Source organism: Scaptodrosophila lebanonensis, unplaced genomic scaffold, assembly GCF_003285725.1.
Source record: "Scaptodrosophila lebanonensis strain 11010-0011.00,11010-0021.00 unplaced genomic scaffold, SlebRS2 tig00000080-arrow-pilon, whole genome shotgun sequence".
NCBI lineage: Eukaryota > Metazoa > Arthropoda > Insecta > Diptera > Drosophilidae > Scaptodrosophila > Scaptodrosophila lebanonensis.
The window spans coordinates 2,523,834-2,540,301 of record NW_022060561.1 but is presented as its reverse complement, the minus strand read 5'-3'; the positions used below and the strand labels follow the sequence as shown (position 1 = coordinate 2,540,301).

At 38.5% G+C, this 16,468-nt stretch overlaps 1 protein-coding gene across 2 annotated transcripts in view; it reads left to right on the top strand.

Moving 5' to 3' along the window:
• The window catches only part of LOC115626183 (tyrosine-protein phosphatase Lar), a 186,845-nt gene that overhangs the window by 126,877 nt on the left and 43,500 nt on the right, over positions 1 to 16,468 (top strand). For both annotated transcript variants that reach the window (XM_030521462.1, XM_030521460.1), the window contains one exon: positions 11,918 to 12,097. In XM_030521462.1, the coding sequence (XP_030377322.1) occupies positions 11,918 to 12,097 (180 nt within the window). The remainder of the gene's footprint in view (positions 1 to 11,917; positions 12,098 to 16,468) is intronic.

Sequence of the window (16,468 nt, the reverse complement as noted above, 5' to 3'; positions counted from 1 at the left end):
AAGTGACAAAGGATTTCAGATAACAATTGAACAGACTTTCTTCAACCTGGACAAGAACATTCTTAGAACATTTTCTTAGAAAGCTATTAATCAACCAGTCTTTCTGAATTAAGCTTCTCCTTTCAGCTACCATTAAGCCCACGTGGGTACATAACACAATTTGCTAATAAAGCCGCAAATTAACTGCATCAGGTTTCAAAACAAGACTCTAAGTTCTCGTAATTTTAACACTGAACCCAAATTGTAGAATGTCTTTTTAAATCAAAATTTTTATTATTTTGGTCCAAAATAATTGGCAGTCAGGATCAAGCTAACTATTCGATAGGAATTGCCTTTTTTGTGGCCATATATAGGTTACAGGTTATACTTTAGAAGGGGGTTTTTTCTGCTTCATTTGCTGCTTCTGTTTGTTTTAAAATATTGCCGATACCAAGGCTACAGAATTTTGAAGAAAGTATAGTTATGACTAATATACCTGGTCTATAGAAAAATAGCTGTTGCTGTAGACTAAAACTAAACAGGGTCTAGCAATAAAAAGCTGTCTACCATAGAATAAAATACTGGCCTATATTTTTGTTTTTAATAACCTTTTTGCTCTCTCAGCTTCCAGCAAGCACAATTTCTAGTACCGAGCTTAGAGTAGTATTGGTAAAACTTAAGCCAAGCCAAAGCAATTAAATTTCTAAGCACATGCAATTGTACATATACTCTTATTCATGTCATGTCAGCAATATTAATTACGTCATATGATAGCTTTGTGTCTCGTTCTATTATCACTCTCATTTGTATGAAGGGCTTTACTAATGAATGACATTTCGTTCATTACTTAAGAGTATACTCGCATGCTGCAGTGAATTGCATTTAGATAATTACAAATTGGCTTAAACTAACAAAATGTTGCTTGCTATGCATGTTATTTACATGTTTGTTTAATTGCCAACACATTGCTTGTTGGCTAAAGCGATGGCTAAAGCTGGAGCTAAACCTTAACTTCATTTCATTTAATGCATTGAGCCCAGGGTGTGACGGAGAGTTTGCATTGATTGTTTGCAATAGAATAAACAACAAATGGTCCTGTCAAAAATTAATCACTTACACTTAGTGCGCGCACACTCACATACATAACACACACACACAGGAGCAGATGCATACAAATGGACACTTAGACAATGGCTGGCTGCTACACACGCATTTATAATTGAATTTAGCTTTTGTTGTTGCCGCTATGGCGCCTGTCAGAGTTGGCATGTGGCCCGGCAACTGGCAACTGGCAGCGCCTGAAAGCCGGCAATTTATTTTCATTTGTCTAATAGACTTATTTAGACACGCACACAAACACAATCACACATACACACAGATATACATAGACATAGACTCGTAGTCATAGTCATATGAGTCACTGCCAATACGCGTGTGTGTCGTGATAAATTATTTGCAATTTATTAATTTATTTATTAATTTCAACGACTGTTTGCTTCAGCGTCCTTTCTCTCTGTCTCTCTCTCGTTATCTGTCTGTCTGTTTTGTACGCCTTTTGTTTTTGTGTCTGTCTGGCCGTCGCCATCGCTTATGCCTTGGTCGAGTCATTAATAAAGCCAACAACAATATGCGTTCAACATTTGACAGCTGCCATTGGACCCAGAGGTGTTTATGAGCCTAAAACATACATACATACACAGGCACATACACACACATACCTAGAATTATTTTCTTGCTGCATAGAATGCCACGTTTATGTGCAACACACATGCGAACCTTGCAACTACACTGTGCTACCAGTGCCACCGACAATATAAATGGATTTTCAATGATTTATTATTGCATTAAAACGCATTAGACGCATGCAGCGAGCAGAAGAGACGAAAAACCAAAACAATTCCGAACACAAAATTGTTGAAAATCGTCAGCTCTTACCCAGAGAGGAGCCGTTGAGCTTTAAAGTCGTGACACTATTGTCTAGAATATAATTTTTTTTTCCGAAAATAGGGGTGTACGCTTTTGGACTCCGTAATGGGAGTTTATCCATCGGAATAATTGTCGATTTATTGCGCAGGCAATCAAAATGTATTTACTGATTCAGGACTTTTTTTTTAATTATACTCTTATATATAACTTAAATTAAACTTCTAGTTAAGTACAAATACAACTTAAGCTAGGTGTTTAGTCTTAATTACAATTTAACATTTATAATTTATATAAATCTGTTGGGAAGGTCAATAGGGTGACCTCTTCAGCCTCCTTCAAGTCTAGATTGACAAAACTAATTGAATGATCATCTAAACTAGACTCTAATAGGCATATCATGTTCATCTATTATGTATCATAAACGTGATTGCATCCATTTAAGGAAATGGGATATTTAACTTCTTCGGTTCCGCATTGGGAATTTTTCAGAAACCATATTTAATGACAAAAAAATGTTATATAAATAAAATTTATATTTTAATTCACATCCAGATTGAAAAACAATAGCTTGAATACTAAGAATGCTTGTATCAGGCATCTAGTTTTGGAAATATATGTAGAAAAGTTAAATTCTTAGATTCTTCAAAACTACCCTAGAATTCCAAACAACTGATGTCTATGGAACTATGGAGTATAAGCATCTAAAGTATAGACAGTTATGGTTAGATAGATCTGACATTAAGACACTTGACGTGTATAAATCTGAAGGATAGAAATTTTAAATAAAGACATCTGAGGCATACAGGTCTGGCTTATGGAAATGTGAGTTGTAAACACGATTCATTTCCACCCCAAAGCTAGAATTCTCAAGGCTTACGTTTTTGGTGATCATAAGCCGTTGTACTTCAATTTTTCTGCTCGTGAGTGTTTATTTTTATCACGCAATCATATCTCATCCCAGCTGAGATGTGCTCGGTCAGTGGAATTGTGAGAAAGAAAACGAAAAATTTGAGCCATAAGTTGCTGTTGCTGCAACATTCCCCATTCTAGTCGTATCCTTTTTGTCTTTCCTTCTGCCCGTCGGCAGTTTTAAAAATTTATAAAATGCGCCAGCGCATAACTGGCAGATGGCAGCAGCAACAGGGGAAAGCAGCTTTGACCAGCAGCGTCGCTCGTTGTTCGTCCTTCGTGTCCTTCGTGCTTGTGTTCCTGATGCTGCTGCTACGATTTCTACAACTTTCTAGTTGTATGCGACTGGCAGCATTATCAAATGTCTCTGACAAGAAAAATTAAATTAAATTGTAGCGCACAAAGACAGAGACAGCGACAGATAAAGAGTGGGGAAGAAAGACAGAGAAGAAGCGAGACTTGGATATGTTAAAATAGACTTCGACAGTCATGGGTTGCGCTGAGAAGTGGCGCTGCCCATCTAAGATGCCGCATAGCTGCGCCCTGTCTGCCACTGCCACTGCCGCTGTCTCAGCCACTGCCACTGCCTCTACAGCTACAACATCGTAATGCAAACTTAATAAGATGTACGCTGTGCATGTCGCCTGTCACTGAATACACATGCAACTATCGGGCCATGCACTGACAGTTAGACAAACAGACGAGCAGACGAGCAGACGAGCAGACGAACAGACAAGCCAGACCCTCGTTGCAACAGCGGTTAGACGTTATGTCATTGCATATCAGACCTGGACACTACAGGCAGACAGTCAGTCAGTCAGACAGCCAGTCAGTCAGTCAGTCAGTCAGAAGATAGTTGCGACTGTAATCAGTAAACATTTTATGCTTAAAACTGAAATGCATCCTGGTTGGCATAAAACACTGAAGTGGGCGAGTACACGATGATGGCCTTAGCGGCAGACAAAAACAAGCCAGAAGATAAAGCCAACACAATCGATCGTAGAGGCGTACAAATAAATGTTCAAGTATCATTTAAAACTTGAACAAGATGTGGTTTCTTGAACCACACTCCATTCCAGAATTTTCAATAATTAATTTTGCTTTTGTTTCAAGCTCCACCCTTTGTTTGCTCTTTGGTTTACAAAAAATCTTTATTTTATTTTTATAACATCAACAAATATGGGCAGTCGATACAGATATTTATTCAAAATGCGCTTAAAAGATTAGAAAGCCTCATAAATAAATGTACAATAAAATCTATTCCGACACAATGGGCGAGTCACAGCTGTTCGTTGTCAGAGATTTCCTCGCAAAATAGACAACAGTTTTTATAGCCTGTACCCAAAGGGTAAAAGGCTGTACTAGTTATAGAACAGAGAGAGATAGTGAATAATCTGTCATACTAAAATCGTAAAAAAGTCAACAGCTTCGACTTTCATTAACCTGCGTTCTTTAATCTTAAATGAGTATAAGATATAAATAAATAATTAATTTAAAATGTTCGACTTAACTGACTGATTAGGGATATATATAAATTTTGTCCTTAATAAATTTTCAACTTAAGTTTTATTTTTGATCAAAGAAAATAAAATCCTGATCCTTCAAAAATGTATCTGTAAATTACTCTCGTTTTTTCGTTTAAAAAACAAAATAATCATTATTTACGGTCTCTGATACAAATCGGGTCGTTTTAAAGGTTAAATGAAAGTGCGCCTTTAAGTAAATCCTTATTTAATTTGAAAAAATGTCTCGTCTTTTGTCATCTTAAATGAATATAACAATTAAATAAATAAACGTCTATAGACCAGCTTTGTCTTAAAGCCAACCCTTAACCAAGCCTCCTTCATATTTTTAAAAAATTGCTTAAAATGCCAATTGATTTTAAAATACATATAATAAATAAATAAATAAACATCTATAAACCAGCATAGTCTTTAAGGCAGTTCTCTTTTATATTTTCAAAAATGTATTCGTCTTTTGTCTTCTGAAATATAGTAAATATAATAAATGAATATAATAAATAAACAAACGTCTGTAAACCAGGGAGTTTTAAACGCTAAATGAAAGCCAGCTCTTAACAAAGCCAGTCCCCCTTCATACTTTGGAAAAATTGACCGTCTTTTGTCATCTTCAATTAATATAATAATTAAATAAATAAACATCTATAAACCAGCTTAGTGTTTAAGGCTACATGAAAGCCAGTCCTCCTTTATACATATTTTGAAAAATTGATTCGTCTTTTGTTTTCTTAATAACCCAGAAAGTTTTAAACGCTAAATGAAAGCCCGCCTTTAACCAAGCCATCCTCCTCTATATTTTGGAAAAATTGCTCGTCTTTTGTCATCATCTGCTCACTCTTTGCGCTGCTCAATATCATTTACTTTAAGCACACATCGTTCACAATTAATAAAAAGTCACTGCAACAATGACTACTTGGTATTATCTAGTCCCTTATGAAGTCCTTTGTATTGTTCGCTGTAATTGAAAGGCAATTGCCGGAGGCAGAAGAGCAAAAGCGACAGCAACAGAGACAGGGACAGCAATTAGGCAAACGTTGGCCCTTCATTACGCTGATCAATGGCTGCTTGATGTCACTTATAGGCCGGCAGTCTAAGCTCAAACACATACGAGTACGTACGAGTATATATCCTAGAGTTGGTTGCCAGGACTGCAACATTGCTGCTCAACCGGAAGTGTTGACTGGCCACAAATTTGCTGCCGCTATCTCCCTCTTCGCTCCCTCTCTCTTTCTCTCTACTTGTGCTCTTTTTAGTTGCCGTTTTTTTTCGTTTTTGTGCAAGCCGCCGGCACTCGAAGCTTTATTGTTGGCATTGTCTAACATCTTCTGCAAGTTGCCTTTTTCTTTTTCTTCGTCTTCGTCTTCTGCTGTTGCTGCTGCTGCTGCACTAAAAAACGGTTATTTACTCAGCCGGCGCTGTAGGCAGCAGTCTCTATCCTTCTCTACACACACACACACAAACACACACTTTTCACTTTGCCTTCAGTTACACTTTTCGTTGTTGCTGCTTTTCCTATTGCTGTGTATCTGTGGTTGCTGTTGTTGTTTTTGTTTGCTTGTGTGCCTACTTAACAGAATAAACACTCAATTTTCGAGCATGTTTTGTTTGGGATTTGCGGCACTACTTCCACACGCCGTCGAGATTGCTTAGGGCTCGAAACTTTGCTAAGCCCCCACTCTCCAATCTCCATTCCCCACTCTCTGCCGTTTCTTGTAGAATTGTTTGCTTAGGTGTGATGTTTTCTTTTCTCCCCCCAGTATCGAAAAGAAAGAACGAAACCCATAAATACATTTCGGTTTCACAATTGTTGACATTTTGTGGCTTTGATTTCTTTTCAATTGCATGGTCAAAAGTTTGGCGCTAATCACAAGACAAACTTGACAGCAAGTTAAACTTGAATTAAATTGCTGGCACGCCACACCCTCCTACTTACTTAGACTAAGCAGTGGCAGCAGCAGCAACCAACAACAAGAACAACAACTTTAAAAAGCATATTACAAATTTATGATACTCATTTCTGCCAACGGGGATTATAACTTTGTCATGGCATTGGCCATCGAACACATTATACTCGTAAGTAGTCCAGCTAACGGAGTCCTTTTCAACAAAGTTGCTTAGCATTGTCATAAAAGCAAAAGCAAAAAGAATACTATATTATTTAGAAATATACGACTCTATTAATTCCACGCTAAAGATGCTCATTAATTAATTTAATTAATTAATTGACCTCCTTGAAAATCAGAGCATTTTCCGCGTCGAGCATACTTTCTTGGCCGAAAATGTGTGGCCAAAAACAAAAGTGGCGACTGTTGCTGCTTCCGGCCTGCGGTCAAATGGCGAAACCATGCTGCTGCTGCTGCGGACAAGCAGCACCAGAAGATGAAGAGCAAGGAGAAAATAAGTAGAAAAAACTGTTATCAATCTTAAAAACTCATGAATAATTAAAATATGTAAATGCGCTTGTGGCTGTGGTTGTGTTGGCGAATGTCGCTTTAAAGCCACTCTCGACAGCTTTAAGCGAAGTCGACAGTCTGGCTGTCTGGCTGTCTGCCTTTCCCTTTCTTCGACTTGGACTATGAAAATGTTTGTCTGTTTACGCTGTTTGCTTTGGCAACACGAACGTAAAATTCCAAACGCGCTGCAAACAACATATTTTTCCTTTGAGCAATAGAAACAAAAAAGCAAGAACGCAAGATGAAAAAACGACAGAAAAGAAAACACGGCGGCACGGCGTGAAAATGCCTTTTGAAAGCGACTCAATAATACCAACAGCTAACAGCCAACACCCACTGATGGGTCCTTTTGGGTCTCTTCTGTTTCGGTTTGTTGTTTTGAGGGATGGGAGGTGGGGCAGCTTTTGTGCGGGGGTCAGTGGCACTGGCAGCGACACCTAAAAGCAGACTACATGCAAATAAGCGCTTTTGTGCGAGCTAATGATGTTTATCGTCGCCAGCAAGACATATACGAGTAAGCGAGTATGAAAGAAAGTCAGGTGGCAGGCAAGCGAATGGGTCCTTGGCTTCGCTTTTATTAGCTAATTCATTAAATGCTGTCACCAAACTCAGTCGAGTATTACACAGCGCTGCTGGAGTGGAGTATGAGATTGAGCGGGGCTGGGCTGCGCCGAGTGGGTGGAGAGTGGAGTGGAGGGGAGTGAAGTGGAGTGGAGCGGGAACTGCTGTTTGGTCTGCATTGTTAACACATTTGCCAAAGCTTTTCACACTTGCATGACGGTGGCGACAATGACGACCACTGCACTAGTGCCATACCAGAAGCCAGAGGAGTAACACCAGCAGCAGCACACAAGCTTAATTGAAATGCATGAAAAGCCACATGAATTTGGCAGTCACTGACAGCAATGGCCGCCGCCGACGCTGACGCCGCACACTCCTTCACGGCTCGCTTGGCTTTATAATAAATGCATTCCCATTCACGCACAAAACAGTCTATACCGGCTACAAACAACAATGGAATCGAATTTCAAATGACATTCCTTCAAGTGATTTCGCACAACAAATGCCACAAGAATGTGAATGCAAAACCCAGGAGAAATTCACAAATGTGAGCACTTTTTGTTTTAGATAAACAAGTTATCGAAAAAAACACATCTATGGTCTGAAGAAGATCATTTTTATAACAAAAAACTGCACAGATAAAAAGAGCTTACGAAACTCAAGAAATAAAGAAATGCCAATATATTAGATTCGGAATAAATTATAGAAGTGTCGAAAGACACAAGTTCACGATTCATGAAAAATAAAAGAAATTTCAACATTTAAAATATATCATATCAAAAGAAACCATGTTCTAAAAAGTGCCTAAATAGCGAAATTTCAAATCTATTAGACATTTAAAAAGTATAGAATGTGATCTTAGGGTCCACTTTACATTACGATCAAAAACAATCAAAAGAAGAAATGTTAAAAACTCCATTAGATTCGAAATAAAATATAGAAATGTCGAAAACAAAGCTCATTCTCTGCGCTTCTCAAAAAAGAAACAAATAACTTTTATTATTCTTCTAAAAATTCTCTAATTCTTGCACAGTTTTAGTTCAAAAGTCTTTATCTGCGCTTCTCAAAATGAGCCAAAAATCTGTTTAACCATTCTTCTAAACAAATTATATTTTTCTTCATCGCTCTTTGCGCTTTTCTAAACCAAAAATCCGATATTGAAGTGATACCTTATCTTTTTTTTTAAATTACTAACTTTCCCATCTCTACTTCAAACGCCTTTCTTTGCTGTAAATAAAGTGTGCATTGTACGCTTTTAGATTTTTCATTACATTTTCAACGGCGCATAGGCGACAACAATGTTGTCTGGACTCTAACAACAACAGCTATAACTATAACTTTTAGTTCGAGTGATAGATAGTTAGATACGAAGATAGAGAGAGAGAGGACGGACGCCTAACTGCAACATTGTTAAAGCGGTTATACTATTTGTATGGTGTCTGACAAAACGCTGTCATAGAAGCTGTAAAGCTAAAAATTGGTTTGATTAACAAACAGGGAAATCAATTTTTCCAACGAAATGCAGTTTTTCCATTTTTTAATGGAATAGGCATTTTTGTATGAGCTTTGCATTTAAATAATATTCATTCCCAAATTTAAAGCGTCTGCATTCTTGAACGTCATCTATCCCCACATTTATTTAACTCTTCTTTAAAGCCATTTATAACTTTTGTCGCTCTTCTGTCATTTAACTGCTCGCTTGGAATTAAATTTATTTTCAACTCCGCGCATAGTTTTAAAAATGAGAGAAAGCGACACAAAATTGCCCCAAAACTGTCTCCACCAATCTCTCTAAAATATGTTGCAGTCCTCTTTCTTTGTCCCATCACTAAACGAACAGAAAGCACTTTTCTCCGAATGTTATTTAAGGGGGGAAAAAAAAAACAGAATAATAATAATAATGTTGCAGTTTTATTTGTTAATTTGGCACAGTTTTCTGCTATTCGTTATGCATTTTGTAAGAAGTGACATGGCCATAAAAAATATACGAAATGCAAAAACAAAAAGGCAACTAAAAGCAAACTTTGCAGCAAACCAGCGACAAGAGCAGCAGCAAAATGGCAAAAATGGCTGAAACAACAGTCAGACAATCAGACAGATAGACAGGAAGGCAACAGAAGCAGCAGCACCAACAACAATTATACCGACGGCTACGACAAGGACAACCGACGGCAACGTCAAATGTCAACATCAATGTTGTGTGTCTGATGCTGTTGTTGTTGTTGTTGTTGTTGTTGTTGTTGTTTCGTGTTGTTGCTATTATTGTAGTTTTGCATTTATGCATATGTATGCGCATTTGTACGTGTGTGCTGCAGTATTTATATACATATATATGTATGTTTATATATACATATGTGTATGTATATGCAGCGCCTTTTTTGTCTCTGTTAAATTTTAATTTCACGCTGAAAACACACAAACACATCCACAGGCACATACATAGATATGAAAAAATACAGACTGACACGAAGGTAGTCTCGGTATTACCAGAGCTTAAGAACTTTACAAAGCAACAGGACTACTTTTTCACTATCGGGGGTACGAATCCTAAGTAAGCTCTCATTAGAAGTGACTCTGAATACAAGGATTCCAATCAAAGATGCAAGCTCCAATTTTAGAAATCCGCTCTACATCGGCTCTCATTACCAGAGCTTAAGATACAAAGAAAAGCGTCGACTTCTTCAATATCAGAAGGGAAATTTAAATGCACGTTAATACCTCTCTTCAAGATAGGTCGTTACTAGTGAGGAGAAGGAGAAAACTGTCTTATATTTCCTGTATTAATAAATGCAACATTTTATTGTAAAGGCGCTCCTAAGCTAACAGAAGTCCAGGCTACTAAAAACAAATAATTCTATAACCCGCTTTAAATGAGCAACAGATATACCCGCCCGGCTAATCCCTTTCGACTCTATTTTAGATTTTACAATAACCATTAATTCCATTTTTCGAATACAAGAAGAAAATGTGATATTTTGAGGCATATAGTATCATTAAATCAAATGATTCGAACCCTCAAACATATTCATGAGTCAGAATCGTAATAGATAGGAGATACATTTTCCAGATCACTTCCAAACTCTTGTGCCCCCTAAAGAAGAGTGAAAGTTTGTTTCTACGGAAGCGGCAGACTCTATTAGGATCTTCATGAAACATTCAAAGCTAGACACACTCGTAAATGTAGATGACTTCCAGATCAAGCAAGCGGGAATCTGGATCCAGAAACAAGCTTAGGAAATATAGTATATTATTCATTTACATTCTTGCTTTACTTTATATTGGTCCTGAGCCACAAAGGAACGTTGAGGGCAACTGCAATGAACAACTGGCTTTCGCAATGGTGGGAATCTAGTCAGCTATTCCCCTAGTAGCGCATTTATTAGAGAAAGGAAGCTTTATGAAAAGTAATGGATCATTAATTTACTTCCAAACTCTTAGTTGTTTGGCAGCTATTTTCTTTAATCAGTATTATTGTATTTTAAAACTTCTCTTCAGCATAGACTCAATAGAGTTCTAACACCAATTAAATAGTAAACAAACCAACTGAGCTTTGAGCTCAAGCTCTTGCATTTATTAATGTTGTATTAAGAACTTTTAAAACGACTCTCGCTCATACTCGTAGGGAGTCAGAGAAGTGGCTCTGTGGCTGCTAACTCCGCGAGGCGACGAGCGTCGCTTATTGTAGATTTCGCTGCTGTTAAATGTTTTAGCAAGCGGCGAAAATGAAAACGAAAACAGCGGCAACAACAAAAGCAACAGTAGAGGACAGAACATCCGGCAGATGTGGCAATGGCAGCTGCAGCTGTACTTGCAACTGCAACACCACTCCACCCTGCCCTCAGAGCGGATTTAATTGGAAAATGTAAATGAGCTTTGTTCATTTGCAAGATGCAGCCGGCGCGGAATGCCGCAGCCACTTTCCAGTTATGCATTTCTTTAATGCGGCAACAAAAAAAGTACCTAAAAACTTAAAAGGAGGGCGGGGAGCAATGGAGGTGACTTACAGTTAAGCCGATTTGATACAACAATGCCATGCTACTCATATACGCGTATGTGCAGTTTAAAGTCGCCGCACAAAAGCCAAACTAACAAAACAAACACAAAAGAAATGTCATGGAACGCAAAAGAAAGAAAATGCTGACCCCACTCTCACAACACAACAGAACACAACACAAACTCAACACAACTCACACACACACACACGTGTTACGCGTGTGTATGTGTTAACATGCACGCCATTGTTTGACTTACAAAATGGCGTAGAAAGCTGCAACAGCAATACCAACAAAAGCAACTGACGGCGGGCTTTTAAAAATGGCAACTTCCGTTTATAAAAGCGTCATGTAAAACAATACATTGGCTGCTTGTGTGTACGCGAGTGTGTATGTGTGTGTGAGTGCGTGTTTGAAAGCGCCATATTGTTTTTCGCCAACCTCCTCCCCTCGCCACTTAAACTATATAAGCAGCGTGCCATTTTTTTACCCTTCTACATACAATCGAGCATACTATATATATAAATTTTTTTGTTTTATAATTTAACCCTTTTCCCTCTGCTTGCTTTTCTTCTAGGCGATAAAACACCCGCGGGCTTTCCAGTCATAACGCAAGGTCCGGGCACACGCGTCATCGAAGTTGGTCACACGGTGCTCATGCAATGCAAAGCGATTGGCAATCCCACGCCTACTATCTTCTGGATAAAGAATCAGACGAAAGTAGACATGAGCAATCCGCGCTATGCCATTAAAGACGGTAAGTGAGAAAGTATTTTCATAATATGAAGTATAGTATTTAATATAGTACGTATAGAGTATGATTTCTGCTTCTATGCTATCTATAATCTGACAGTCTCTATACGTCAAAAAAAAAGACTGTAAGGTGCAGGTTGCTGAGGATTTTCTTTCTCAAAACGTTTAAAGGCAACAGCCGCACAATGTGATACAGATATTTATTTACTTATTTTATTTAGATAAATACGAGATGTCGGCAAAGGTGATAATACTATATACAACATTATAATGGAGCCTTTTAAGCTAAAAAAAAAAGCCTAAGTAGTAGAAATCTCATTTAATTACAATTATGTCTAAGAAATGTCTGCGCCTCGATGGAGGAGTTTTATTTGCCACTCGGCCCGCTATGCCCCGCATCACAGCCAATAGTAGTCAGAGGCGTTCAAATAAACATTTTAAATTAAATCTTATAAAAGAAAGGCAACTTGAATAAACGAATAGCTCTCGATTGTTTCCTACAAGACTGCTGGACAAGGCCAAGTCGTAGGTTAGACTGCAGAGCAGGGAATATACATGCAGAGAATATATAGGCGATCGCTTATCTCCTCAAATTTAATTTCAATTAATCAACTTCATGTATTCAATCTTGTTTTATTAGGCATTTAATGCTATATTTTTAATTCTATTCAAATTTCTAATTGAAATGGAATTTTGTTTGGTAAACATTTTGGTTTTTGTTGTTATTTGAATTGCAAGTCTTTTTGGTGTTTTTTGCTTTCTGCTCCATGTAGCAGCTTCACTAAGTTTTGGCAATTTTGTTTGCCTCCCTTTAAATAAAATAAATAAATATTTCACAATTTCAAACAAACCTCACTTTAAAGTTAATTTGATTGTGGAATTTATTTTTTTTCTGTTTTCTGTCATAATGTTTGGCTTAAACGTTATTCTCCAATAGTTTTGCGAACTTCCACTATACTCGTATGTGCATTTATCTTTGATTCATTCATGATAAGCATCGTTGCTTCCATGCCCCCCTCGGTCCGCCCTCTGCCCGCCCTTTCCTCGGCTAACACATGCACTCGCGTATCTGGCGTTTATCAAACAACCCGTAACTAAGAGCTGCCCTACCCGGAGTCGCAAAAAAGGTGCACTACCCCCAGCCCTGGCCCCAACCCCATCGCGGCAGGAAGAAAAACGACTTCATTTATTAAAATTCTAGTCTGTGCGCTGGCTTTTTGGCATACTCGTATTTCTTTCTTCTTTTTTTGTGTGTTCTTTTTTTGCGCTTACGCTCATTTGAATTTCTTAGGAGTTTACTTACGCTTCGTCGCATTTTGTGTCTGAAGTTTTTCGGCGCTTAGTTAACGTTTGACTTTTGCCAGCTGTTGGGACGCGATGCGGGATGACCACCTGCCTGCTGCTGGCCTACCTTTTTGGTAATGCTGCTCCACTTTTGTTGTTAGTGTTGTTGTAATGTTGCTGTAATGGTAAAAGGCAAAGTTTGTCCGCATACCTTTTTGCTGCCTTTACGAGCTAGCTCAAATCTTATTAGTGCTCAGAACTTTCCAAATGTCAACAAAATGGTGTGCGGCCTTTAATCAAGCACTGGACTCCTCTCTGAGAGGACTACCTAGTCAAAAATCCATCCAGTCTGCAGTTGTAGTTGCAGTAGAACGAGCATTTAACTATATAGGATGTAGTAGTAGTATGTTCAATGTCAGGTCGCACGTCCACCGACATCGTTAGCGCTGACACGCATCAAATCGCGCGACAAACTACTACGAGTTCTAACAAAGCCAGCAACGACGCCAGCAGCGGCTCTGGTCATTAGAAGCGCAAATATTGACATTAATATTGACATTAATATGCATTAAGGAGTACCTTTTAAAATGACATCAATGGCGGGTACTGGCGCTGACAGCCAACAGCAAGACAGACAGACAGACAGACAGACGGGCGGACAGCCAGGATGGAATTGAATAGGATGAGATGGCATGGCATGGGATGTGATGGGTTGGGTTGGGTTGGGACCATGGAACAGCGCGATAACAATGATTATATTTGCGTTGCCATTGCCGCATAAAACGCAAATACATAAAGCTGTCGAGGGGTGGGAGAGGAGGGAGGTCGTTTCAATTGCAACTACCACCGACAGGCCATCCAGAACGTTGTTTTTGTTGCTCTTGCTGTTGTTGTTGGTGACATGACCAGCGTTGCCAACATATGCCTGGAGGGGCTCTGGCGAAAGTAAAGGCAGCAGCGGGCGGTAACTTTAACAATTGAAACGTGTTGGGCATATTAAAAATCGCGTACCCTTAACCAACTGCCCGGCCACAATGCTAATGAAATGGCCGGCAGGGCTCCTAACGATAGCCTACCAAACAATTGAGAGTTTAACAATTAGGCTGCAATGACTCTCTAATGACCTACACATCAAACAACAGAGGAGTCTTAGAATTGAATGTTGAATTGAAGTCAAGCAGTTGCGATTTTTAAAAGCTTTTTAAGAACTGTTGAGAGTGTTTATAAACCGGACCTAGTTAAGGACATTTGTACAAACTGGCATAGGTTTACATGCCTAGGTAGAGGCCGTTTGTCGCTAAGTTTATCTAAATGGTTTCAACTTAACATTCTAAATGAATAAGTTTCTACAACACCAACAGGCACTAGATAGGGGGATATAGGTAAGATATAGCCACGCATATGCAATAGTTAAATCATTAAATTGTTAGATAAAATAATGTTTTAGTCCCATATGAACCAAAATAAAAATTTGAAAGCATTTGGTGACTAACATAGTTGGGCTACAATCTGATAAATTATTTATAATAAAGATATTGATAATATTGTTAGCGATCTTTATTATAACATTTTATTACTATATATATATATAAAATCGGAAATATTTGTATATGAATACACCTTCCATTTAAAGAAAATTTGCAATATTTACCCCCAAATGGGTACAAAATGTGTTTACATTTTTGGGCAATATATAAGTAATTAATTTAATTTATATAATCAATTCTTCAATTATTTTAACTTTAGAAGATTTGAATAGGTTATATACTTGAAAGAATCCTAATAATAATTAGTTATCTCGTTTAATTGTTATTTGATTTTAATCGATTATTACATGAAACCAAGAAAAGGTGCTACTTTTCAAAGTTTTGGGGAAAGCAGACAAACACACTGTCTAAATTAATTAAACTAACGACATGTCTGCCTCAATTAATAAAAATGTTGATGGATGATTTAGTCGGGATATGGGAATACCAACTGTCCATAGACTCAAAAAAGTGTAGAGTGTCGGACAACACATGAAAAAGCGATTAAAGTAAAATAGTGTTAGCATCCCTTTTAGTCTCGAGTGTTCCTACTTCTACTGCCCAAGCAATTTGCTTTATAGCGTACACGTAGGCCCTTTCGCTTTTCGCTATTACTAATTGTTACCAGCACTCCCAAACAATGCAACTGCCCCATTCATCCACCTTGGACTATATAGCCATAGCTATATAGCTGTAGCGCATAACAAATTAAAAACTGTTACAAAAATTTCCCCAAGGTAAAATCACTTTTTACTGTGCATGGCTCTAACATTTCTCCTTTTTTGTTTTTTTTTTTTTTTTTTTTTTTTTTGTGCACTTGGACTGGCTCGACTAATTTAGCGCAACACGCCAAAAGTGGCCAACACCGTCATGGCCATTGCCAGCGTTGGCGCCTGTGGACGGTGCGGGTTAAATTAGTTTTACGTGGGCCTTGCAACTTTTGTAGCCGCTTTGAAGGCGTGTTGAGACTTTGGTAAGCACGATGGTTAGTTGGTTGGCTGGCTGGCTAGCTGGCTGGCTGGTTGGTTAGGTTGGCTGTCTGCCCGTCTGCCTGTCTGTCTGCGCCATCTTTGGCACGTTAAACGAAACGTAAAAATATTTCCGCCAGCTAAATATCCTTTTGGGCGCCTTAAACGCCTCTCTCTTTCTCTCTCTTTCTCTCGCGCTCTGTCTCTCGATTTAGTATCTGCCTTCTGCTTGGCATATCTCTAAGCGTTTGGCGGCTGCTTAAAGTGCGTTTTTAAATTTATGAAAATGAATTTGCGCGCTCGCTCGAGGCGCGATAGGTTCGGTTCGGCTCGGGATGGGATTGGATGGGATGGGAAGGGGCTACTACACCCTCGGTCTGTGCATAGAAATGACGCAACCAAGCTGGCAAAAAATATATATTTTTCATAATAAGTTATGCAAGTCATGTGCCGTTTTATTCAATTAGCACTTTATGGTCCTTTATTGTGCCAACCCGCCACTGAACCCACTCTACGCCGCAGGACGCGTTGATTTTTCGGTTATACGACCGTTCCTAATTAAGGCAATGCCATGCAAACGGGTTGGGTGTGGAGTGG